The sequence below is a fragment of the Uloborus diversus genome, chromosome 1, assembly GCF_026930045.1.
Source record: "Uloborus diversus isolate 005 chromosome 1, Udiv.v.3.1, whole genome shotgun sequence".
Lineage (NCBI taxonomy): Eukaryota > Metazoa > Arthropoda > Arachnida > Araneae > Uloboridae > Uloborus > Uloborus diversus.
This window is the reverse complement of record NC_072731.1, coordinates 242,683,702-242,710,292: the sequence shown is the minus strand read 5'-3', so window position 1 is coordinate 242,710,292 and position 26,591 is coordinate 242,683,702. Positions and strand designations below refer to the sequence as shown.

Genomic DNA, 26,591 nt, shown 5'->3' with positions numbered 1-26,591 from the left:
GGTAGCTTTTAGGATGCAGAATTTTGTTAAGGGTCTAAGATAGAATTTGATCAAAAGACCTACTATATGTTTGAACTTTGGGCATTAAAGAAATATATGGGACTATTTTTTTTTGGGGGGGGGGGGGGGTTGAACCCCTAAACTCCCCACTGGCTACAACCATGGGATTGGAAATCTGGGGTTGAAAATGAAAATTTTGGTTGCAAAATGTGACTAAACCACTATTTATTTCTGACACTGCTTTTATTTTATATTATAATTATTTCTTTCCTTTACTTCAGCAACAGGTGTGAATTTTTTAAAGTTGTTGACGGTTCTACAAGAGTCTGATCCTATTCCTCTATGCTAAAAGAGCGTCCGGCCATGATCAATTACTTGTATGATATTGTTGAAAAAATTGGGAACTATACATATTCTTCTTTGCATCTGGAATATTTGGAGCAGTATGTAGATATCTATTTTGTTTCCTGGCTCATATGGTTGTTCACACCAATAGTGGTACGTAATCTCTCACTCTCTCCGATATGTATATGTAAACACTTTAGTGATGTGCCGGATCATCAAAAATGTCGATCCGCAGATACAAACACGGATATGGATCATTCGTGTTTAGATCCATGGATATGGATAAGGAGCTCAACTTTTTTACAGAATTTAGTAACAGTCGAAATATAAAATTTGACAGAAGGTGTTCCCGTAAGGGTAAAGATACAAATTCTTTAAAAAATCCATATTACATACGAAAACATTATCAAGAATATGATTTATCCGTACAAGAAATATCCCCTAAGAAGAGGACATGGGCGCCCATATGCAAAATTTCAAGGGGGGTTTCAGAAATTTCCCCATTGTTTAGCAGGATATTTCCCCTATAGACACCGATTTGAGTACAGATTAGAGTTATTAAACTTTGACATTTTTAATAAATTATTCATTAATGGCTGGAAAAGAAATGTTGTTACATTTTTGCAAAGAAAAAAGTACTAAAAGCAAGGAAGTTCTAATTTCTAAGGGGAGGACTTGAGCCCCCCAATATGGGCGCCCTTGGAAGAGGAGGCAAAAGTCGGAAGGAATGGAACAGCCCTGCATTTGTGGCAAAATAAAATGTGAAAAATTAGTGTCAAATTAAATGTTAATGCTATGTGTGTTAGTTAATGCTATTACATATAATGGTAATTATCTTTACCATTATATGTAATAGCAAAAGTCTAAAGCTGCTACATCTGCTGGGAAAAACTAGAAGTAGTTTTTCACATTCTATTTCGCATAAATGCATATCTAACTTATTCTTCCCGACTCGCACCTCCACAAGCAATTACACAACCGGGAGCATCTATCTTTACATACGGAGAATTTAGATTCATTTTTTACAAAGAATGCTTAGAAAAGCCAAAATGAGGAATAATGCAAACTACAAATTAATAAAAATTGGGTACTTTGGTACTAAAATGATACTATATGACCTTTATGAGAAGAAAAAACTTAATTTTAAATGGAATTTGATTGTATTTTATATTTACCTATTCGTAGAATTTCAAATATGTCATAAAATTTAAGACTAAAAGATCTGTTTGATATCCGTCAAACATAAAACAGATAAGGATACTGATTTTTATTTTCCCTTGGATATCTGTGGATATGGATACGAATATCCTGCACATCACTAGTACACATACACACATATATGCAGGGCCTGCGCTAGGGATTCAAAATTGTTAGCCAGTGATTCGGCGATATTCTAAGTGGACTGTAAGTTTTGTTTTGAGTGATGACTAATTGCTTTTATAAAAAGACTTTATAAACTATTTACACATATTTACAACATGATTCCAATAATCATTTATAGCTAACCAATATAGCTGTTTAAATTTAGGGACGAATACCCTTTGTAAAAGAAAGCTATGCTCCGTTGCGGGAGCTCTACAAAAACACAACCATATTCGAGCAAGTCGGCGAGCAAGTTAAAACCAAAAACAGAGCTAGGCGCGCATGCTGCGTTGAGTTGTTCTTCGGAGGCTCGCAGACGATTTCTAGAGTCCGTTAAACAATCAAGGCTTGTCTGTAGCGTAATGACGCAACAGCCAGTAAGGAGTAAATTAGCCAGATTTAAACAATATTAGCCAAAGACTAATTTTATCAAATCAGAGAAAAAAGTCAAATTTCAGGAAGTATAAAATACAAACCGCCCTATCATTGCTATCAGACACTAAGCCCTGCTTGCTCTAACTTCATTGAAGATCTTCTAAAATTCCGATTTTGGAACTTCAATTGATCTTGTAACCAGAGATCACCAAAGATTTACAACACTGCTTATTTTGTAAAAAAAAAAAAAAATACTTAAAAACTGTATTTATCTCATCTGAAATTAGGACCCAATATTGCCGCCTTGAAGTTTTTAGTATTTTGTTGACTACAGAGTATGCAATCATTAATGAATGCTTTTTTGTAATGAGGGTTTTGCTTCAAAATCATTATTTTTGAAATGAATACATACATATTTTGAGTAAATTAGAATTGCATTCGAGTTTATAACATGGAGATAGTTGTTCCATATATGTTGCAATGGCAATGCTGCATTTCATTTGTTTCTTGTGTGTGTGTGTTTGATCTTTGTTCATTATAACTGAAATTCTTTTATGAAGATGAAGTTTTGCACTTGTCATGTATAATATGTTACTTACCTTTATTCAGGGAATACCACAAATACCACACCCTCCCCCCAAGAATGATGGTCCACAAGAAGGACAAACACTGCTCCCTAAAAATCTCAATGACGCAGTCTGCGTCATGACCGCTCCCCCCCCCTCCCTCCCCCCCGTCTGGCACTCTTACTCTGTTGAATTTTTGAAATAGTTTTTTGTCTTTGAAATAAAAGAGTTTGAGCTACACAGTTATACAAAAACTTGTTGCTGAAATTGTAATTAATGTATATATTTTTTTTAAAAGTAAATAAGTGTTTAAAATACATTTTGTTATTTTTTTCTTTGAATAATTGTATATTTTAATTTCAGGTTGCATTCCTTTTTCCATTTGTCCTTTTCATCTTTTGTTTCCTGTGTGCCCTTTTTGTCCGTGTGTATCGGTTCAGGTATCGATTGCGTGATGCGTATAGCAGAGATGTTTGGGACGGTGCTAGAAACACATTAGCAACGGCATGGGATACCTTAGGCTGGATATGGCATGGTACTTTTATACATATAAATTCATATATGTATAGATATACTGTTGTTATAAAAACTTGTCAGTTATTGTACATATTTCAATCAGTACTTTAAGAAAAGCACAATTTGTGCTGTTTATAAAAATGAGGACTCTTATGAAGGAATATTTTGCACATTCATCATCATTGTAAAAATAAGAACATATATGTATTCATATTTTTACATTTTGATCCAATTTTTATTTTGTGTTTTGTTTAATGCTATGTAATAAAAATGAGAGGTGTTTAGTGGATTCTAATTATTGTGTATTTTTCAAAAAATCATATTTCAAAAACGTATGAATTTCAATTCTTCATCTGTTATAATGTTTTGCTTAAATTTAATATGTCATTGCATAATCATTTATCAATTTTCAATAGTATCAATTTTTTAGCGTTCAACTTACATTTTAGAAATGCTACTTTAACAGAAATATTTATTAATGCATATTTATACATTTTAGCAAACTTCTGCAAAAATTTGGATTCTTTTTTCAATGCTGTGCAATTTTTACATATATGCTTCATTGGAAGGGGGCTATCATCAAACTAAGTTTGATCATTATAGCTATGACCGTATGTAATTTCTGTGCTTTCAAAGCCCTGAAAACTTATGTAATGAGAAGACATTTTTATTTGAAAAAAAAAAAAAAAAGCTGATTCAAGTTTTTAACTCGATAAAATTCCATATTTGTTTGAAGAAAAATTAAAGAAATAGAGTAAAATATTAATAGTTGGTGGTGAAATTAGATGTATAGTAATGGAGATTGAGACTGTATAATAACTTTATTCATTAGTTTGCTTTTTAAAATAATTTTAAATTTTATATAGCATTGCAATAAGAACACTATGTGTGCTGTTTTAGATTTAGTAATAAAATTGTATTGAATTACCTTTAAAGATACCCTATAATATTAGTCCCCGCCTCCTCAATAAAAAACAAAATCCAAAAAATCCCAATCCCCCCCCCCAAACAAAAAAAAAAAAAGAAAAGAAAAAAACTCACCTGGATGAGGCTTTAAAAAAAATTAATGAAAAAAAACACGGGTTCAGTCCTGAAATGAGGGAAATATTCAATTTAAAATTATCACATGTGTGTAAAACTGTTTAGGAAAATTTTTTTTGCTGATCCTTTCATTACTTTTCTTATGACTGAAAACAACATGAAGTTAAAATTGATGTTTAAAAATCTGTACATTTTTAGTCCATTAAAAAAAAAATCTGTATTTTTCTTCCAATAACTTTTTTAATTTCAGAAACTTTGTTATTTATGTGAATGTGCCTGTTTGAACCTGGCATCACATGTGATAAATCTGTTTCAGATATGATGGCAGTTTAAAATACATGAAATTCATGATTGTGAAAATGTTTTAGAACTTGTACGAAGTCCCATTTCCAAATATTTATCAGTGTAGTGTAATTATTTTTACTTGTAATATCTTACTTGAGTGTGCGTATTTAATTAATAAATTATCAGATGGTTTCCCATTATGATTGCCTTGCTCTTGTGTATTTTAGGGTATGAAATCGTTGGATTGGAAAATATTCCAGAGTCTAAAGAAGGAGGAGCTTTGTTAATATTCTACCATGGTGCCATTCCCATTGATTATTATTTTATTCTAGCAAAAACTATTCTTATTAAAAAGAGATGTATTAGATCGGTTGGGGATCATTTTCTCTTTAAAATACCTGGTAAGTTAAAGTTATGAATTTGTATTTGAATATTGTATCACCTCAACTTCTTTTGCTAAGGACTTTGCTGGCTATTAGTTTGCCAGTTTTGTCTAGCGGATGAATATGAACTATGTTTATTTAATCTTAGGGTAAAAATTTCTGAGAAGAGAAAATGTTCTGTGTGAGTTTTTGCCCCATCTGATTTATTTACTGATTGAAATTTTAAGATAGGTGGATTGAATTAATTGGAATTTTCTTCTGAGAAACATTTGTTAAAAGTTTAATCCAGCATTGAAAGTAAGAATTCAAATTTAGAAGTCATGATGGCGCCTGGGATACGTTTCTAGACATCAAAATGAACAGTCTACAGCTAGGGCAAATTTAACTTGGAAGTGTTTATTGTAAAGGCTACGCAGATCCCCTAATCACAGCATTACAACACAGCCAGGTTAGGTTTGCCCCAACTATAGATGCCATTTGTAATGAATCAAATTGTGGCCCCACTAAATTTCGCTTATGGGCCATGACAATCGCTGAAACTCATGGTAACAAAGAGGGTGCTACAGAAAATCCATGTTTAACATTACATTGCCATTGATTGGTGGATGCCAGTGTTCCGTTTAGCGCAGGGTTGGCTTTCTGCTGGCAGAAACTAGTTTTTGCCGTGCCAGTGGCAGAAACTGGTTATAACCGGCAGAAACTGGCAAAAACTTAAAAGCATCTTTAATTACTTAAATGATTGCTGAATGATATTCGTTTAAGAAAACTAAAAAATTAAACTTCATTTCATCATTTAAAAAAATAAAATCCTATGCTAATGCCCTTGATTTAGTTCGAAAAGGGAACTTTTTAATTGCAGATGCTCGTAATGTATGGATTAATCTAACAAAGGACGAAAAATCATATAGGTGCTCAGGAAAGAGGAACGACATATAAAATTAAAAGGCATTTCTGATTTTAATTTGCTCACTTATATGCTTCATCTAAATTGTTTGTGATCGAAATTATAACTTGCTTCAAGAAGAAAGTGCCAGAATTTTACTTGTCAATATTAACATAGATTTTGTACCTAATGTCACAGCTTAGCAAAACAAATAGGCCCTATTTCTCGAAACTTATTTTTCCAGTTGAATTTCTTCCACTACCCCAGTTACTACATGGTGGATCAGTTTAAAAAATATATACAATAGATGAAAGTTTTACGAACATGGCTTGTGCCTTCATACATTGCCTGCTAGCTCTTCTGTTGCAGGAATATTCTAAAGTTTCTCATTTGTACATATTAGATTGAGAAACTGTTTAGATTTTAGAAACCACCTTTTCTAAGAAGCAACTGCAGAGTCCAAACAATGTAACATTTGATTTTAAATTGTGGTAATATCATAATTAAATTGTGCTTTGGTTAATAAATATTTTTTCCATGCACTTCCTATTGCATGTCAATAATTTAATTTTTTTTCATTTTGTGAGTTTTTGCCAGTTTCTACCGCAAATGTGGCAGAAAGTGGTTTTTGCCATGCCAGTTTCTACCAGAGGTTTTAACCCCTCGGCAGAAACTTGCCAACCCAGGTTTAGCGCCTCTTGTGGTCAAAATAAGCGACGTTCAATGAAAAAGAAACCAACTTTGAAATTTGTCATTAATTGGTGGCTGCACAGGATTCCGTTCAATTTCAAGAACAGATCATAGTTGCATCGATTTAACTCAAAAAAGTCATAAATTGTCAAGGCCCAAAAGCCTCAGCGCCATCTAGTAGGGCCATGATCAAATATATGCTTGTCAGAACATATTTTTAAAGCTACATATAATGTTGAATTGCTGCATATTCTCCGAAAATCTTCAAAGTATGCAAAATGAAATGACTTTTTATAAACATATTGTATTTTAAAATTATTTTACAAATGTATTCTTCAGTTCAATCAGGATGAATCAGGGGGCTTTGGTGCAATTCCAAACTATTAGCTTCAATTTTTGCTGTTAGACAATTTGACTGTTTAGTTATCAAATCAAAATTTTTGATCTCAAGTGTGACTAACAACAGTTTATTTCTAATGCTGATATAATCACAAACCAATTTTTAAAAACAATGCATAGTGGAAATTGTCAGAATTAATTAGGTTTTTATTTCAGTTAATTTATGTTAAACTTTTGTTTTCAGGCTGGAATTTGTTGATGGATGTCTGCCATGTGTTTTCTGGCTCTTTCAACCTCTGTGTTCAGTATTTGAAAGAGGGTCATTTAGTTGCTTTGGCTCCAGGAGGAGTTTTAGAAGCTCAGTTTGGAGATGAAGAGTATCATTTGATATGGGGGAAAAGAATTGGGTTTGCAAAAGTTGCACTAGAAGCAAAAGTGGTAAGTTTTTTCTTCAAATGATGAATTTTTGTTGTGTGCAAATAGATATACTCAGGGTTCCCGCGGCCTTGAAAAATCCTTGAAAAGTCCTTGAATCTCATTTTGACTTTTAAGGGCCCCCAAAAGTACTTGAAAATCATGTGAAATCCTTGAAAATTTTGAAAAGTCCTTGAAAACTATGATTTTTACAAAAGAATTCCCCTCTTGTGCGGTGAAGCACATTCTTCACATTACAACGGAGAAAACCAGTGAAGGTCAGACCTAATTTGTAAAGGGGTGACCTAAAAAAAACGTCCATCGCCATTTACCTCCCTGTTGTTCCTAAGAAAAAATATCTTGGGATGAACAGGAATTATGCACTAACTCAAGAGTGTTGAAGAAAATATATCTCTTAGGAAACATACGCTTGAGGATAAGCACATCGAGGAAGAAAGTTGGACGCATGAAACATGGACGCATATTTGGTCACTCGCAAGATGGAAGTAGGCAAGATACTTAAATGCATAAGTTTCCTAAAACAGAACAGAATTTGATGTTTATTTAAATGCAAACTAATGAAAATAGCGTAAAATGTATGTATTTATGTATAATTTTTTTAGTTTTCTTGAGAAATGAAAAATTTTGTATTTAAATGTTCATCTTATTTTTATGGCATTGGACGCTTATGTGCTAAAAGCTATTAGAATTCAATTAAATTGGTGTTTAAATAGGTTTTTATTTTATAATTATTTTTGTGCTACAAATTCAAAAACCAAAAATTTAATTTTTATTTAAAGTCGTCATATTTGGTCACTTCCAAGATGGAAGTAGACAAGATTCTTTAAGTGCCTAAGTTTCCAAAAACAGAATTGGATGTCTATTGCAATACAATGCAAACTATGGAACATTCTGCAAAATGTGCCCCCCCCCCCCCCCCCCGAATAATAATTTTTTTTCTTGAAAAATGCAAAATTGTTTCCATCAAATTATCAAATTTTATCTTCAGAATATTATTTGATCCTTATTGGCTTTGGACGCTAATGTGGTAAAAACTGACACTTTCATCTAAATTATAGTTTTTTGGAGTTTTTTTTAAATAATTTATATTTTCTTTTATGCAACAAAATCAAAAATCTACTATCCTAAATTTTTCGCGTAGTTGCCATGTTTGGTCATTCGCAAGAAGCAGACAAGACTATAAATTGCCTAAGTTTCCAAAATCAGAATTAGATGCTTATCTCAGATAAAACTACTGAGAATTTCATTAAAATTGCCAGAAATCATGTATTATTTTTTAAATTAGTCATTTTCTGTAAAAGAGAGCAAAATTGTATTTTATCCTCACTACTTCTGAGGTTTTGCGATAAACTGAAACTATTTCATCTAAAATGCAGTTTGCTGCCGACTTCTCATCTATTTGCTTATCTATTTATTTTGCATAAATAAATAAATAAAAACCTATCTTCACTTAAGTTTTCCAAAATGTATTTTTATAGCTTTTAAAATGCAAGCTGTAAATTTCTATTTATTTCTTTTTTTTTTTCATGAATGTAGTAAAAATTAGTGCTAATTTTTACTACATTCATGAAAAAAAAAAGAAATAAATAGAAATTTACAGCCATACAACTATTTCATAAAATCTTGTCGTTCATAATTTACTCTTAAAAAAGGATTCTGTACTAATTTTAATTTACAAAAAAAAGGGGGGGGGGATACTTACTTTCAAAAATGATTAATGAATTGAAAATGCTACTGAATTGTTTACATTATGGACGTATACTGTTGTGAATGATTTAGGGGGTGGTCATGACCCTCACCTTGTAATCGTGTATCAATAATGGCTTCAAATTATTTAATTTCTTCACTGATAAAACTTTTAAATTGATAAGTGTCCCTTCCATGGACAGCAAATTTTCTTTTTTAGCTATTTTGATTTGATTATGTTACAATGATACAATATTTTCTACTGGAAATCTAGTCCAACCATCCAGTTTCTTATACAGTACTACTTTCATTTCAAGTTTAATAAGTCAAAATATTGAACATTTCACTCGAATGTACATTCTTCCAGAATTTTCTTTTTTATTACTAATGCAAAACTTTAATTTTTGTTTCAAAAAGTTTCTATTTTTAAACTTACAAAATGTATTGCTCATCAAATCTGAACAGTTCATTGATAATAACTTCATTCTTGAAGCGAATCTTAATTTTTTGCATACCCTTCATTAGAGTTGAAGTCCTTGAGAAAATTTTTAATGTCCTTAAAAAGTTCTTGTAAAGTACTTGAATTTTATTTGTAAGATGGAGGGGGAACTCTGTATGCATGAAAGTATAGAAGTAATGTTTAGGGGGGTGAGTGGGTTTCGCCAGGGGGAGGAATTTTTCTTCATTTAGAATTCTTTTTCTGTCCTTTTTAAAATTAAATTTAATTTCAGTTTGTTTATTGCTTCTTTTGTTGGGTCATTGAAGGTTTCATCCCTCCAAGATATTCATAAAGTTTTCCAATGTGACATCGGAATTATACCTTTACTAAGAATAAAGCTGAATGCCTGGATCCCTGTCTGGATGTCTGTGCCACGCATAACTCCTAGACCGTTCAGCCAATTTTCATGAAATTTGGCACAAAATTAGTTTGTAGCATAGGAGTGTGAAGTGCACCTCGAAGTGATTTTTTGAATAGATTTTGTTCTCATCTTTACTAATAATAAAGCTGAAAGTCTCTCTGTCCAGATCTCTGTGTGTCAGGATCTCTGTGACGTGCATAGTGCCTAGACCGTTCGGCTGATTTTCATGAAATTTGGCACAAAGTTAGTGTAGCATGAAAGTGTGCACCTCAAAGCTATTTTTCAAAAATTCAATGTGGTTCTTTTTCTATTCCAATTTTAGGAACAAAATTTTTTCAATTAAACAAAAACATTTGTCAAATCCTTGTTATATTATAATTACAAGCATTTATTCCATGAAAGTTGTGTTCTATATTTGTTATTTGATTGACTATAAATCCTGATACGTAAAAAATTGATGCCAGATAATTTCAACCACTTGTAATATCCCTCCTTCTTTTTATCTATTTTTTCTCCTATATTTATGAGCTACTAGTGTTTGTAAATTCAGGTTTATAGTTAAATTTTGATTATTTTACCCTTTAACTTCTATTTTGCCAATTCTAGAAATAAAGAAAAGCTTGATTGTTTATTTAACTCTTTCAGCCCATAATTCCTATTTTCACCCAGAATTTAAGGGAATCTTTCAGATCTCTCAAAACAGGAAGCCGTAAGTAACAGTTTATTAAGTTCTGGTCAATGAATCCTATGTACAGTTTGTTAAGTTATGGAATTTCAAAATTTACTCTCTTAAATTGTAGGCATTAGCAACATATTGTTTTTATGTATTAAATGTTCTTAAGTTTGTTATTTAAGTAATAACACCAATATAAATTTTATGAAATTTAAAACTGTTATTGATTTTAACAGCATCTAATTTTGAATGTAACTTGCTCTTTACTGTTTATGTGTTAAGAGCATAGCAGATAGAAAATCAACAATGCTTTAATGCACAAAATTAGCAGATTACTGCCTACCCATGTTTCGGGTTTTAATGGAACCCCATTTTCAATGGAAAATAGTAAGCTTTTGAATGTAAAGACATCAAGATGTTCACCCGACAAAAGCCTGCTTCAACTGACAAAAGCTTCAAAAACTTTTGTTGGGTGTCTTTACATCCAAAAGCTCACTATTTTTCATTGAAGAAGGGGTTCTCTGTAGACCCCAAAACAGGTATATGCAGTAATCTGCTATTTTTGTGCATTAAAACATTGTTGATTTCTTTTTCTTCTCTGAACAAAGGGATTTATTTATTTCTCATAACAGATAAGTCTGATTGGTAGATTAGCAAGCAGGGTTCAAAAATATGATATTTTCGAAAATATCCAATATTTTGATATGTATAGGATATTTTGATATATATCCGATATTTTCAACTAGCTCAAACTAAAGTCTTTAAAATACTAAATGCATTCTGAAATTACTCTTTATTTTCTTATATTACAATTACAATGTTTAGACTTTTAATTATGGTTTTTTTCATTATTTATGTCTAGTATTTCATTTTACATTTCTATCAATTTTAATGGAGTTTATTTAGTATTAGCTGTTTTACTAATTTTTCTTCTGTTAGCTACTTTTACAAAGTTACATGACTCAGAAATAAAAAAAATATGCATTAGTCCTTGCAGTAATAAGACATGTTCTTTTTTCTGAGCAATGTTTAATATTGATTAGACACTTTTGATATGATTTAAAATTGTTGCATTACTAATAATTTTATGAAGATAAAATACAAGTAAAAAAAATATTATATCACTTTGTTGTATTGGTTATTTTTAATAATAAATGAACAATATTACTTTGATTAATATACTTTTGAAATTGAAAGTACGGTAGTTAGAAAAATAAATATGGAAAATATCAAAATATCATGATATTTTCAAAATAAATATCGGATATATATCGTGATATATATCATGATATATATCGACTGATATATATTGGCAAACCCTGTTAGCAAAACTTGACTAACTAGATTTGAAAAGTTTCTGATGTGGGTGATGATTTATAATTAAATGTCACACCTTTTAAATAATTTGATACATAACGTACAGTGGCTCCCAAAAGTCTTCGTACACCTACGACTTTCAACGAAATAGGCCTCAATCCATTGGTTAGAATTAATATTTCGGAATAGGTATTTAATTATAAGATCTATGATCATTTTTTAACAAAACTACATAAAAAGTTTTAAAAAAATATTAAAACTTAATTTTTAAAATTGAAAACCAAAAAGTGCTGGAAATTTTATCTCACAAAAGTCTTTGTACACTTTACAAAATGTCTATATATTATTGAATAATCTAACTTTTGATTAAGTTATTAATTAGCAGAACATCATGCAGCATTCATAACACCTTTTAAACATCTAGGAATAAATTTTATTCTTTTTCTTTCTTTTTTTTAATGTAATTTCTGAGTAAGTGTTCAACCACACTTCGAGTCTTACTGTTTCTAGCTCTATTTTCGTTTTAAAGCCCTATTTTCGTAATCTAGCCTCCATATATCTCTAAATACATTACATTCAGTTTAAATCTGGAGATTGAGGGGGTATTTTCTAAACTTTAGGACAATTTTCGAGGCACTAGATGCATACGTTGGATACCGTGTGCTTCTTATCGTTACCTTGATAAAAAACAAAGTTGTTTCCAATAAATAAATTTTTGGAAATTAAAATTTGGTTTTTAAAATATTTAAAAGAACAGCATGATGCACTATTTCATCAAAAAATTCCAAACTACCAAGTCCTAATGCTGATATGCACCCTCACACTAGAACACCTCCACCATCCTGATTAACTGATCCAACTAAGTTCTTAAGATTAAGTTCCAAATTTTTTCTTCTACTTACAATTATACAAAAATTTAAACAAAAATGTTGAATTAATTTTTATCTGTAAGTAAGGTGTAATTATAAAACGTTTTGAGCTTATTTATCATTGATTTTGCGGCAAAAAGCGTGAGCTTTTTGCTTTTTGCACGGTCAAGAAAATTTCTGCAGGAAGAGATCCCGTGTAATCCAGCTATTCAGAGAACTTGGCGAACAATTTTAGGTGAAAATTAAATTAAAAAATTTTCATTCAACTCTGCAGAAACTTTTACAGCACTCAAATGTATACCTTTCATAATTTTTTTAACTGTAAATCTCCGATCACGCTTTGTTAAATTTGCCTGTTGACCTTTTTTTGCCTTGTTTTCGATCCGATTCCTTTCTTTAAATCATTTCATCAAGAACTTTACTATAGAATGAAATAAATTAACTAGTTTAGAGACATTTCAAACCAATTTACCGCTACTGGAGGAAAGAATTCAACTTTCGAAAGGTGTTTGTAATTTTTTACGAATACCAGCCATTTTAAAGTAATAAGCCCAATATTAAGGAATAAATAAACGAAAAATTAAAGCCAAATGACAGTTAAGGGTCAACACAATGCAAAAATAATAAAAAAACGACATATGACAATTTTAATCATGAATTTATTCGAAAATATTTGAGTGTACGATGACTTTTGTGGCATGTTATTTCTCTGCCTCTTAGTTTTCTGACCCATTTCACAAAGGAGATCCGTCAATATTTTGAAGAAACCAATGGTTTGTATTTAGAATGACATAGGAATGATGTGAAAAAATATTGGACTTCATATTCGAATTCAGTTTCGAGTTACTTTGGTTTTACTAAAAAATTTCAAAGTGTACGAACACTTTTGGGACCCACTGTATATGAAAATACTAAATGAAATGATAACTGAATGTGCTTTTTAATCTAATAATCTACCACTTGTTCATTTAAGTGAATGAAAGCATGTATTATTTGTGAATTTTTAAATGAAATATTTTAGGCTGGCTTCGAAAATTATACGAGAAAACTAGACTTCCAGTTGTGCCTATTTATGGTGGCTTCCCTGTGAAAATGAGGTGAATTTTTTCCCCTTACCTTTTGTCAATTTACTTATTGATTGTTTGAAAGTATGTTGTAAATTTATATTATTTTAAGTATTTTATGACATTAAAATAAGTTATGCCTCTGTTATTAGTATAATTTGGATAAAAGCCTTTTCTACATCCAAAAGTTTTAATAATAAGCCTTTTTTTCTATTTTTTTTTTTTTTTTTGAATTTAAACTTTATAAATATCTAAATATTGGAATGTATAGTAACTTTTAACATTGCGTGAAACCTTTATTTATTCTACAGTGGTTAATTAATAAATTGTTATTTTTCAGAACATATATTGGCCCTCCTATTCCATATGATCCCAATTTAAGTCCTGAAGAATTAGCAGACAAGGTAACTTCAGAGAGAAAAATGTTCTTTATTCTTTGAGCTAGTCACTTAGTGTTCAGAATGATTTGTTTTGAATATAAAGACAGCAAGACAAATAACTATTGAATAGTAAACTTTTAATATGAAACTGAGTAAAACAAATAACTATTGAATAGTAAACTTTTAATATGAAACTGAGTAAAACATATTTTCAAGGCACAGTGCTTTTTATGAAATTTTTTTATGATGGAAAATTTCCTAAAAGCTTCCATCCTTCAGTTATCAGCATTGTAAAGGAATAAAAAAGTATTCAAGAATAAGGAGTGGCACAAAAGTCTGAACTTTTAATGACTAAATTGCAATTCAAAGAGAAAACAAATATTAATCTGAAAATTGGGATTTTGCTTTATAAAAAAACTGCAAGCAGGCAGCATAATTTACCATTTCCTGCCTTAAAGAAAAGAATGTACATGCTCGTACCCTTAATACCCCAGGCTCAGGGCCTGACTGATAAAGTTTGGACCAAGTTCTGATTCTGCGTTCAGGCTCCCTCCCTCCTAAACCAGCATCTCAACTCCTGGATAGTTCCTTTGATTCTTTATTTTTCAGGGTTCGTATGCCCTTAAAAAACCTTGAAAAGTGCTTGAAAAAAAATTTTCATTTTCAAGTGCTCGAAAACCTTGAAAAAGTTTCTTAGCGCTCAAATTATCTCAAAAATCATTGGATTGTGCTGAAAAGTTTTAAAAAGTTATTTCACCAATGCAATTTTCTAAACATTTGTTCAATGTGCAACATCGCGAAAAATTACTTCCATGTTTGGGACTTCAATCCTTATGCATCTTGTAAATATTTTGATGTTTTTTACAATCCGGAAGATATTTTGACATATGGTACCTTAGATTAGTTTATTTTTTGTTTAATTTCATTAATTAACAAAGGAATCAATTTGGAAACCATGACAACATTGAACTTACTCTTATTTCGCGGAAAATCGCTCTTGTGTTTGAAATTTCAATCTTTTTGCATCCTGCAAATATTTAAATATTTTGGCTAATCAAATGTTATTTTCGCATATGCTACCTTAGATTAGTATATTTTTTGTTCAATTTCCATAAAAAACAAATAAATTTATTTTATGGAAAACAAGCTAACGTTGAGCGAACTCAGACTTCGCGAAAAATTGCTTCTTGTGTTTGAAATTTCAATCTTTTTGCATCTTGCAAATATTTAAATATATTGACTAATCGGATGTTATTTTCATATAAGCTACCTTAGATTAGCATATTTTATGTTTAATCTTAGTAAGATATAAGTTTATTTTAAGTGAAACATGACAACATTGAACTTAATTCGCGAAAATTTGCTTCCCTTGTTTGAGATTTCAATCCTTTTGCATCTTGAAAATTTTTTTATATTTTTGGCAACTAGAAGTTATTTTGACACATGCTAAATCAGAATAGCTTATTTTACTTTTTATTTTAATAACTAAAGAATTAATTACTTTGGTCTTGTTTAATTATATGATTATTTATTTTTACAATTTTGAATTTAATTATCTTTAGCTAATTTTTGGTCATAACAGATTTTTTGAAAAAAAATTTAAATTCAAGCAATTGAGCACCTAACAAATTAACTTAAAGTTTGTACTTTAAATATAAAGTTGAATTATATAATTTTATAAAGTTGAATTTATAAGTACATCATTTACTTTATGCCTGCTAAAATAATTAAGGTATGTAGCAGTGGTAGTTGTGTTATGATAATTCACTGGAAATCCAGTAGTGTTCGTTATGCGTTTACCTTGCTATATCTCCAATTTTCCCCTTTACCTCAAATGTTCAAAATTACTACAGTAGACCCTCATTTTACACGGGGGTTACGTTCCACAGAAATGCCGCATAAATCGAGACCTAATTATAGTGTAAAAATAGGGGTTTGGTTCTGGAGATAACAAAATACTTCATTCTAGTGATGACTAATTGTATAACTTTAATGTGTACTTATATCGACTTTTATGCACAACATGCATAAAGAAAAGAAATTAATTTTGTGTTCTGTTTATAAAGAGGAGCTGGCTGTGATAGTCTTTTGGCAGCCATTAAGAATTTTTCCCTGTAACTCTTTGCAGAGCATTAACGCATCCATGATCACTTGGATCATTTCCATGATAGAATCTTCCTTCACTAACAAATCAGAAAGATCATTTCTATTGTCTAGCAGTGGCTCAAAGTTTTCAATGTGAACGTTTTTTGGTTGTACCTCACCGACGTCGCTTTCCTCGTTGGTTTTGGCCTCCTTTGTCACTCCTAAAAGCTCTTCTTCCTGCAGTTCTGAACTGTCTAAGTTTAATAACTTTACTTCTTGCCACATCCGCGTAAAACCAAAACTCATCCGCGTAAAATAAACTTCAAAAACTCCTCTCTGGCTATGCCATTGAACTTGGGTATTTTGGTTTCTGCCCATAAAAGTTAAAAGCACTCATGAAAGTTTTTTTTTTTTATATTAATTTCAAGGATAAAAATCTTTTGCAATTTTCCGCTTTTTGTATTTTTTTCATTTCCCGTCCACCGAGCATTTTCAAGCAATTGATCGCGATCATGACGTTCTTCCCATCAGGATTTTTACTGACTCACGTGTTCTTTCTAAGGTAGAAAGAAGAAAGGAACTTCGTTTCGTGGGTGGGGAGGGGAAAAGACTCGAGAATGACGTAGCATCAGTGTTTATGCATTTCGAAATCCGATTGCATCCGCTTCCATAACACTCACTTATTTTTGTCTACTATGCCATCCAATCACTTAAACCTTTATAACTTTTTGTAGACTATTATTTTCAACCCGTCTTGTATGTATTTTATTTTTTGCTGAGGACTTGTACGCCTATTATTTTGCCATGCCCATTTCACAGCCACTTTCTAGCGATCTGTAACACTCTCTCATTTTTATCTGCTATGCCATTCTACTGCTTAGACATTAATACCTTTTTGTAGATTAATATTTTCAACCCTTCTTATACTTTATTTATTCATTTTTTTTAATGAAGACTGCCATGCCAATTCAAAAATGTTTATCCTATTCCATCTGAGTTTATTTAAGCCCACATCATTCTTCAAATCTAGTTTTAATGCTTATCAGGCTTACCAAAGATATAGCTTTTGAAGACCTTAATAAATTCAATTTTATTTTAATTATATTGTGCTATTTTTTTATGACAGACATGTAAATATAGGAAATTAAAGATGCTTATATTCTCAAATCATGACATAGTGTTTGAAACTTTTTTATCAATTTAAAAATAATCATTTTTATGTTAGTGCTTAAAATGACCATCAAAGCTCAAAAAGTTTTAGATTGGGTTTAGTTTTTTTAATGATATATACCCAGCTGCTCCACAAAATTTCAAAATGCTCCTCAAATTGTTTCTCCACTGATAATGTCATTTTTTAATTATGGTGTCCAATGATTCAGCTTGTATTAAGTGTTTAATTATATGGAAGTTTTATAGCATTAGATGTCACTCATCTGATTTGTGTATGGGAAATCGAAAGTGGTAAATGGAATTGATATATCTGTTAAAATGTCAAATAAATGCAAGCTTATTTTATTTATTCATTTGTTAGTATTTCTACTAGTATTAAAAAAAATATATCTATTAATATTTAAAAGACAGTATAGCATCAATATAATTTTGCATAATGTAAGAAATATATATACTTCGGGCTGTTTTCATCCCTATAATTACTGATTCTAGAAAATATACTACTTTGAATGTGGAGATTGCAAAATGATACCTATTGGGATCTGCCTCTCTTTATGACCAAACTTTTCAGACATTTTCAGAAAAACTTTTGACGCAGTAGATCTTTTATCAAAGTATCTCTTGTTGTAGAAAAAGCAATTTTGTTTTCAAATACTTTTTGTATTATTGCCTTATTTCTATGTTTGCAGTAAATGAAATGCATATTGTCTTGAAAAAAAAATTTTTTTGCCTTGAGAAAAACTTGAAAAGTACTTGAATTGTTTTCTCCCTGAAGGGTATGAACCCTGTTTTTTTACGTATTTTCCCCAGATGTTGATTCAATTTTACAAATAAGGAGTATTTGGATTAACATATAACAAATGCTTTTGAGCTTTCATTTTAAAAAAAAATGTTTAAATAATTTTACTTTTAGTAATTTTTAGACCCTTTCTGATCTAAGGACCAGGACCCATGGGCCCCTGCAACAGTTGAGCCCTACCATGACATCTATATATTAAAAGAATGTCTTACTAAAAAATAAAGCCAGTATGTTTGGACTAACCCACTGATCGATGTCACTCATTGTGATGCCATCAGAAAGCATCATACATCTGATTAGCTCACAACAGAAGATAAATTTTACTTTAAAAAATGCAAGAAAAATATTTTTAAGCAAAAGTATGATAAATGTAAAATTAAAAATGAAACATGTAGTGTGTAATAGATTAAATAAAATTTGAAATTTAATGGAAATATTTGAAAATCATTCTGCACAATTGACATACACATTTTTCGCAAACCCTTTGATCCCTTTCAGGTGTCTGAACCCAAAAGGGTGTCACCCAGTAGAAACCGTACCCCCTTTAACCCAGTAATGACTCTACTGATTAAATCTAAGCAGCAATATTTTCTTAACAGAAACGTTTTTAATGCAATGTTGCTCAAAGTTTTTTTTTATTATTATTTTGGCTTTCAACTGTGTTTTACTGATGTTTTTGAACTCTACAGCTTCATCGTTGAAGTACAAATTTTTTGGTTTTTCAATAGAATCATGTTTATCCGAATCAGATTAAAAAATACTGTTTACTAAGATAATTTTAAATTACAATAGCAGAAACATAACTGTGAGTTTCACTATGTAAGAACATTCACTTTTTATTTTGATTAAATGTACAGTTCCTGCTTAGATTGTCGAGTAAACTACGGTAACGTAACCTAAAAAACACTACTGCTGCTGAACTACCATGTTGTTTGAATAAAGCGTTAGATTGCACAGTAAACTATGGTAACCTAAAAAACACTACTGCTGCTACCTTGCTACCATGTTGTTTGAATAAAGCGTTAGATTGCACAGTAAACTACAGTAATAGAAAAAACACCGTTGCTGCTGAACTACAATGTTCTTTGAATAAAGCATTAGACTGACCGTGCTTTCAGAAGACAGTAGACAAATTCTTTGTTGAGAAATGATGTGAAACATTGTTTTTACACTTTTATGTCGTTTAAGCCAGTCTATGTAATGTTGCTACAAAATGAGGGGAGGGGGGGGGGATCGTAATAAGACACCTGTCACCTAAATTCTCTGTTATTTCTACCATTTGTTATACCCAACCTTGAATTAAGTAATGGTTTTTAAGAGTAAATTATAAGTAAGTTCAATCATTTAAAAAAATATAATTGTGTATTTTATTTTATTGCAGACTGCTAAAGCCATTGAAAAGATGATAGTCATGTATCAAAGAGTTCCAGGAAGCATTCTTAAGGCTCTTCTTGATAGGGTATATGAAACGCCAAAGCAAAAGAATGTGTAATTTTATTGTGTTCTTTTTGGGAACAAATGTAAATGCATTTTAAAGTCTTATTGAAGACATGCCATGACAAATATCTTTATGCAAAGACAATTATTCATTGCATTTTTAGTAGGTGATCATCAAATGGACTGTAATTTATTTGAAATGTTTGTTTTATGTGTGTGTGTGATAGGAATAAGTGCGAATGTTTGCTTTCAAAAACAATTTACTTATGAATTACTTATTTAATTTTTATGTAAAAAGTGCTTAATTTACGTATTCTCTCACAAACTGCTGCATTTACTTGAAGATGTATTGCTGTACTTTTTTTCTTACATCATTGTTATTAATGTATAATCACGTTTCGCCTCCCACTACATTTATTTCTATTGATGCAATGCCGATTTGATGGCCTGATGTAAATGTTTTCCTCTTTTTTCTTTTCTGTAATCATACATTATATTTTTGATATAATTCTAAGTGTCATTCCTTATAACTTATGATGGTGGGGTTAGTAGTTGCTGTGCTAAGAATTGCAGAGACAAACCAAAATGCATCAAATTAAGCTATTATACACAATAGAAAATGAAGTATCAACATTGATTAAAATCTTCTTTCAAAGCAGTGAAAACAAAAAAATCTCACAAGGAGCAAGGTATTCATATTAAAATAAACACTAACTTCAAAATTCTGATTGGGGAATGTCCTATTTTTGACTACAAAAATGAATGCAGAGTATGCACAATTAGCCTTGATCAAAATTTGGTTCATTTACAACCATTAAAACAAAATATATTGGCAAAATGACCATTATTATTTTTAATATCGTCGCCTTAGATCAACAGTAAGATATCTTAGTGTTATTTCTGAGATTAAATATCTTACTGTTGCTCTGAAGCAACGATATGCTTGTCAATGAGTCATAGTCCATGTTCGTGAATCAATAGGATCAAGTGTTTAAATGAAAACAAGGAGTACTTTATGTGTAAGAATTCATAATGTTTCAGTTTCTCCATACAAAGTAATATGATTTTGTTTAAATTTCTTACTTTTGACAAAAAAGTAAAGTTTTGTATATTCGACAATGGTATACGGCTCCTAAAGGGGCAGCAAAATATATTTTTAAGTATAGTTTAAAAACAAATAAACATTTTTAACTGAAATTTTGGATGTCTATATAAAAGCTTTTCTTCATTAATAAGTTATGAAAACAATCACTTTTTTTTTTCTTCAAATTATTAAATTCTGAATTTATAACAAAACTTAATTTATTCCCACACAAAATATGTTTTTACATTTGGGTTTATTCTTAGTTTATACCAAACCAGAAAAAAAAAACTTCAAATACCAGTAGTAAAGCCAGAAATTTCCTTTTGGGTGCGGTTTTTGGCCACAACCACCCTTATATGTATAAAAACTACTGTATTATGATTGTTATGTATCAAACCAAGAATTCTGGGAGGAGTTTTTATCTCAAAACCTCCCACGTGGCTACCATATTAGTTTATTCAACTCTAAAACAGTGGCTGAGCCAAATTACACAGCAATTGGTGCACATGGTTGAACTTTAAACAGCAACCACTACTGGGATATACTGCACTCACATACTCTTAACTTTAAAAAATATTTTATCTTTACTAATAATAAAGCTGAAAGTCTCTCTGTCTGGATGTCCAGAGGATGTCTGGATCTCTGTGACGCGCATAGCGCCTAGACCGTTCGGACCGATTTTCATGAAGTTTGGCGCAAAGTTAGTTTGTAGCATGGGGGTGTGCACTTCGAAGCGACTTTTCGAAAATTCGATGTGGTTTTTTTTCTATTCCAATTTTAAGAACAAAACTATCATAAGATGGACGAGTAAATTACGAAATTATCATAACGTGGGACCGTAACATGAGCACAAGCCAATTGGCGAGATACGAAATTATCATAACGTGGAACTGTAACATGGGTACAAGCCAATTGGCGAGAAAATTCACCATACATTATTTACGAAATTATCATAATGTGGAACCGTAACATGGGCACAAGCCAATTGGCGAGATACGAAATTATCATAACGTGGAACCGTTACATGTATACAAGCCAACTGGCGAGAAAATTCACCATACATAATTCGTAAATATACAGGCGAACCAAAAAAACCTTTTAATTTTTCTATTACGGGCAAAGCTGTGCGGGTACCACTAGTCATAAATAAAGGGTGAAGTTTTAAAATATCTTGAATAGTTAAATTTTTCTCTTAGACTTTATCTAGGATGTATTGGTTATTTTTAAAAAAGAGTGATCTTTTAACCAAGTGTTTATTCTTTCATTTATTTATTATTTTATTATTTACTTACCTAGTATATTTGAATGTGGACGCTTTAAAACATGCATTTAAAATTAATAATTGTACTCCATTGGTTCCATTAACTTTTTTATGTTTTACATTAATTTTGCTTTTTTAAATATTCTTCCCTTTATGAAGTGAACTTAATGCTCAATCTAGTAAATGCCTTCAACAGGTTCCATAAACAGTATAAAAACTTGCGTACTACCTTTAGCATAAAAACCCATTGTACAAATGTTTTTTTTTTCTCTTTTTTTTTTTTTTCGAGCTGGCATTCGAAGTTTTGCTTGCTACTTTACATAATTGGCCTAGTCACTTAACTTTAATTTCAACCTTTTTACTAAAATAAATTCTCAATTTGTTATGATTCATGTGTACAACGTAACAAAAGCAAACTGGAATTTCTATTTCAGCAGATCATATTTGACTACAATGCCCAAGTGTATGGTCGTGTAGTACCCAAATACAGTAAAACCTCGCTATAAACCCTATCCGATACTACAATAGTATTTCGTGGTCCCGGTGAACTTGCATAGGAATTGATTTTATCCTCCTCTCAATATTGAGATATTCTCTACAGCAATAAACCCGTGTAAAACGATTTTTTCTTTAAATTTTCAACCTCCCTTTATTACGATAATTTGGTTTTCAAATAATAAAAAATATCCTATTTTATCAACTTTTGCCTTTTTTTCCGTTTTTTTCTGACAAGAAAAGACGTACTGCTTATTGTGTACTTATTCCTTTTCACCACTGTAAGAATTATTAAAAATGTTACATAACCCATTTTTGAACTTCAAAGTTTTAGTAAGAACAGCAGACAAATCATATTAACAAAATGCTCAAGGAACCCAACAAAATGATAATAAACAGGGTTGTTGTACAACAAATTAAAAATTCCTTTTTTAAATGTATAATAATTGAACTCATTCCTAGGACAGGAGAATGACAAGAAACCTGGGGACAAACTTTAAAATGACGTACCTTGGTTATTTAAATAATTAAATTTAGTTCATGGATGTGTTATTTTACACCTTTAAGTATGCTTAATTAAATTTGTAGAATGCTGGTATATTTTAAAATAATTTAAGCATATTTGAGAAGCGAATGGGGACACGCCAAAAGAGTGATTTTCTGGTTAATCAAAAAATTTTCTAGGAAAAAATAAATGAATTATTGTTTTAATAGGAATAGAATAACATCAAAAAAGTTATTTCTAACTATTAAAAAAAAGAAAAAAATTCTAGGCAAAACAGTCCTCCTGGGATATAATATTGTTAGGATTTTGGAGAATCACCCAAATACATTTATACCTAGGTAGTGCATATACTATAACATTAAAATTAAAAAAACTCTATTATATTCCCAAAATATGTAGGCCCTCGATATAACACACAATATATCCCTCTGCAACAATATATTTCTTTGGTCCCCAAAATATCGTTGTAGCGAGGTTTTACTCTACAATGTTTATTGGTGTCAGTTGTCATACTCAGTTTTCTTGAAACAATGGTTTAACACTTAAGTAACTTGCATAATTTCAATGATGCAATAAACTTGATACATCTATGTGACAAATATTATGTATTATTTTTTGTAGAACAGTATAATCAGGTACAAATTAGCAGTGAAAATTGAAGCTACATAATACACTGCACATGTGAAGCACTCAGTAGCAAAGGGAAAAATTTGGAGCTAACCAGTGCAAATGGGGGAAGGTACAGTAAACACTGGATTATCTGGGTTCTTCCACTTTCCAAAAAAAAAATTCTGTGGCAATAATTCACTGAATGTAGCAGAATGCACTTATTTCAACTTTGCAAATGAAAAATCTTATCTTTAGACATTTGGATTTCTTTATTCTTTCTCCTTCCAATAACATAAAGCATTCCAAAGTCACCATGACTAGTCAAAATTAGATTTACATCCCCTTTTGCTTGCAAACGAATGAGTGAGCCAGTTTTGTTTGAAAAAATTCCCCTTACCTCCACTACACGTTTCTAGGCTAACCTAACATGATCTGTTTTTGTTCATCTGTTTCCACAATCGGCTCGCATATGTGCAGGCCCGGCTCTTGGGGTAGGCAACCTAGGCGGCCGCCTAGGGCGGCAAATTTCAAAATTGAAACATATTTTTTAAAAGTATGAATATCTGTTTCAGCATCATAAAATTCACTGCTTCAATATTAAAAATAATAATAATAGTTTAGATTGTGTACCAGTGCTTGGATATGCAAAACATAGTTCGGAATTAAACAAGAAATTCAATTTAATTTCAGAGGTGGTGAATTGCGTGACTTAAGAGTCTTTTAAAAATATTAATATCTGTTTCAGTACCATAAATTGCGCTATTTTAATGTTAAAAAAGACAATTTAAAGTGTGTACCAGTGCTTGGACATGCAAAACCTAGTTTGGAATTTAACTAGAAACTCACTTTCATTTTAAGCACTTTACAATTATTTTTATTTTATTAATATATTATTATTTTATATTATTATTATTCGATGGGAGGAGGGCGGCACTTGTCAATATTGCCTAGGGTGGCAGAACTACTAGAGCCAGCCTTGCATATGTGCATAATGCATTTGTAATAATGAGCAATTTTCTTTTAGCTTTTACATACATTTTTAATATACACTGCTATTGTTTTAAACAATATTGTTTATGTATATCAGTATGTTTGCGATTTCCTTTTAGCTGTTGTATACACTAGTTTCGCTTTTTACGTATCTTGCAGATTATCCATGAGATTAGCTTATCCCTGGTTACCATGTCATCCTATTCCGCAGATAATTGGGAGTTTACTGTACTCAAAAGTTCTGGAGCAAAAGATGATATTAATAAGAAACCCTATCCAAGTGTGAATCACTGATTGGAATAAAATTTTGCTCCTCGATAGAAAACTAAAAAATATTGAACCCGTGTTTTTTTTTTCAAACAATTTTTATCAGCAACAAACACTTTTAACGAGGTGAAATTCACCCCTAAATATTGGATAATTAGGAATTAGAAGGTACAGTATATTCTTTTATTTTAAATTTCAATTACAAAAATTCAAAATATGATTGCAAATTTGAAAAAACTAAGCAAACTAAAGTTGATGTGTTACTTAAATTGTAAGAAGGTCATATTGTATATCAACAGAAAGCTCTATTTTTTAGCTTTACAAAATTTTTTGGAATTTTCATTCTACTATAATTATAAGAGAAGTTACAGTCGAGACACAAAAGTTTTGTGAGAACACACTTTTTTTCCCCCTCCGCACATTGAGTTTTTTATTAGCTTATTTTTCAAACAATTTTCAAAATAGAAATCTAAAAATTGGCAGGATTACTTATCTTGTAATATGTGTCTTTCATGCCGAATTTTATTGAAATCTGAAATGATGAGTGCAAGAAGGTGGATTTTCTAACATGGAATTGCTCGTAGGCAACTAGCCGCACGATGGGGTAACATTGCGAGAATGGTTTTCCCCTAAAAATAGTATTTTCAGAAAGATCCTGAAACACTTCAACTTTAATTTGTTTACTTTTTCAAATGAGGCTGTGAGAAGCAAAGTGATGTAAGTGGACATTTTCAAGTTTTGAATAAAACGCGTATAAAGATTACATCCTTGGTTGGCTTTCATTTTTTTTTTCTAAATCATGCTGTACAGCAGTACCTACAAGGGTTACTAATACTATCTCTTGCCCCAAGATAGAGGAGGGGTTCACCTACCATTTGTACTGGTTACCTCCAAATTTTAATTTTGCCACTTGTATCCCTTTGCTTCTCACTACATCAAATGTCAATCCCTATTTCAATTTTGGTAATTAAAATTTAAAATAAAAAAATAATATTTTATGTACCCTCTCTAATTCCCAATTACTCAATATTCAGGGGTAAATTTCACCCTGTTAAAGGTGTTTGTTGCTGATTAAAGAAAAACATAGGTTCAATATTTTAAAGTGTTCTATCCATGTGCGAAGTTTCATTTTAATTGGTGATTCACACTTGGGTAGTTGGTTAGAGCCCTCTAAAAAGTGCTAATTTAGAAGAAAAAAAAATCTATAAAAGCACACCTATAGTTTGAACTTTGCATGCGTTTTACTCAAAACCTTTTAGGAATCTATTTATATCCCTTTGATTCTCACTGCCTCATGTATACATAAAAAATTTTGATGCATAAAAAATGACAAATTAACTAATTAAAAAACAGAAGTACCTGTTTTCAAAATCAACGGCCAATGCTTAAATAACAAACATTGATAATTTTCCACATGTAACGCAGTTTATAGAAGCATTAATTCTTTTTATGCCTTATTGGTTGTAATAGAAAAAGAAAATGTGTAATTTTGAAATTTTTAACTGCAAAGTTGAACTACAAGTTATTCCACATCCTTCCAAGAATATTAAATTAAAATCCACCAGTTGAATTTAAGTTGAAAGGATCGAATCAAGTTGAATATATACATAAAATTGAATTGTGAATCTTGAATATTTATTATATTGTGAGTCAAGTGTATTAAATTTTTTACATTCCCTTATTTGTCTTGAAATGTTCCAAGTGATTTTTTAAAAGTTTTATGAATATAAATGCACTTATTTTCTGTGATATTTATTACAAAAATCTCCATTATACAAAGAAATCATTTTATTTCATTTCAATCATAGCTATTCAGAGTA

General features: G+C 30.8%; 1 protein-coding gene across 1 annotated transcript; it reads left to right on the top strand.

Moving 5' to 3' along the window:
* The first annotated feature begins 326 nt into the window (after positions 1–326).
* Positions 327–19,615, top strand: LOC129226243 (transmembrane protein 68-like). Its single transcript, XM_054860847.1, has 8 exons — positions 327–498; positions 3,012–3,183; positions 4,718–4,891; positions 7,030–7,223; positions 10,412–10,475; positions 13,647–13,722; positions 14,030–14,093; positions 19,505–19,615. The coding sequence occupies exons 1-8, from the start codon at positions 343–345 to the stop codon at positions 19,613–19,615; spliced, it is 1,011 nt and encodes a 336-aa protein (XP_054716822.1). The 5' UTR covers positions 327–342.
* The last annotated feature ends 6,976 nt before the right edge of the window (positions 19,616–26,591 follow it).

Coding starts and splice junctions, on each gene's coding strand:
- LOC129226243 (XM_054860847.1), top strand. CDS start 343: ATGCTAAAAGAGCGTCCGGCCATGATCAATTACTTGTATGATATTGTT. Junction 499..3,011: donor GGTTGTTCACACCAATAGTG/GTACGTAATCTC, acceptor TTTTAATTTCAG/GTTGCATTCCTTTTTCCATT. Junction 14,094..19,504: donor CTGAAGAATTAGCAGACAAG/GTAACTTCAGAG, acceptor ATTTTATTGCAG/ACTGCTAAAGCCATTGAAAA.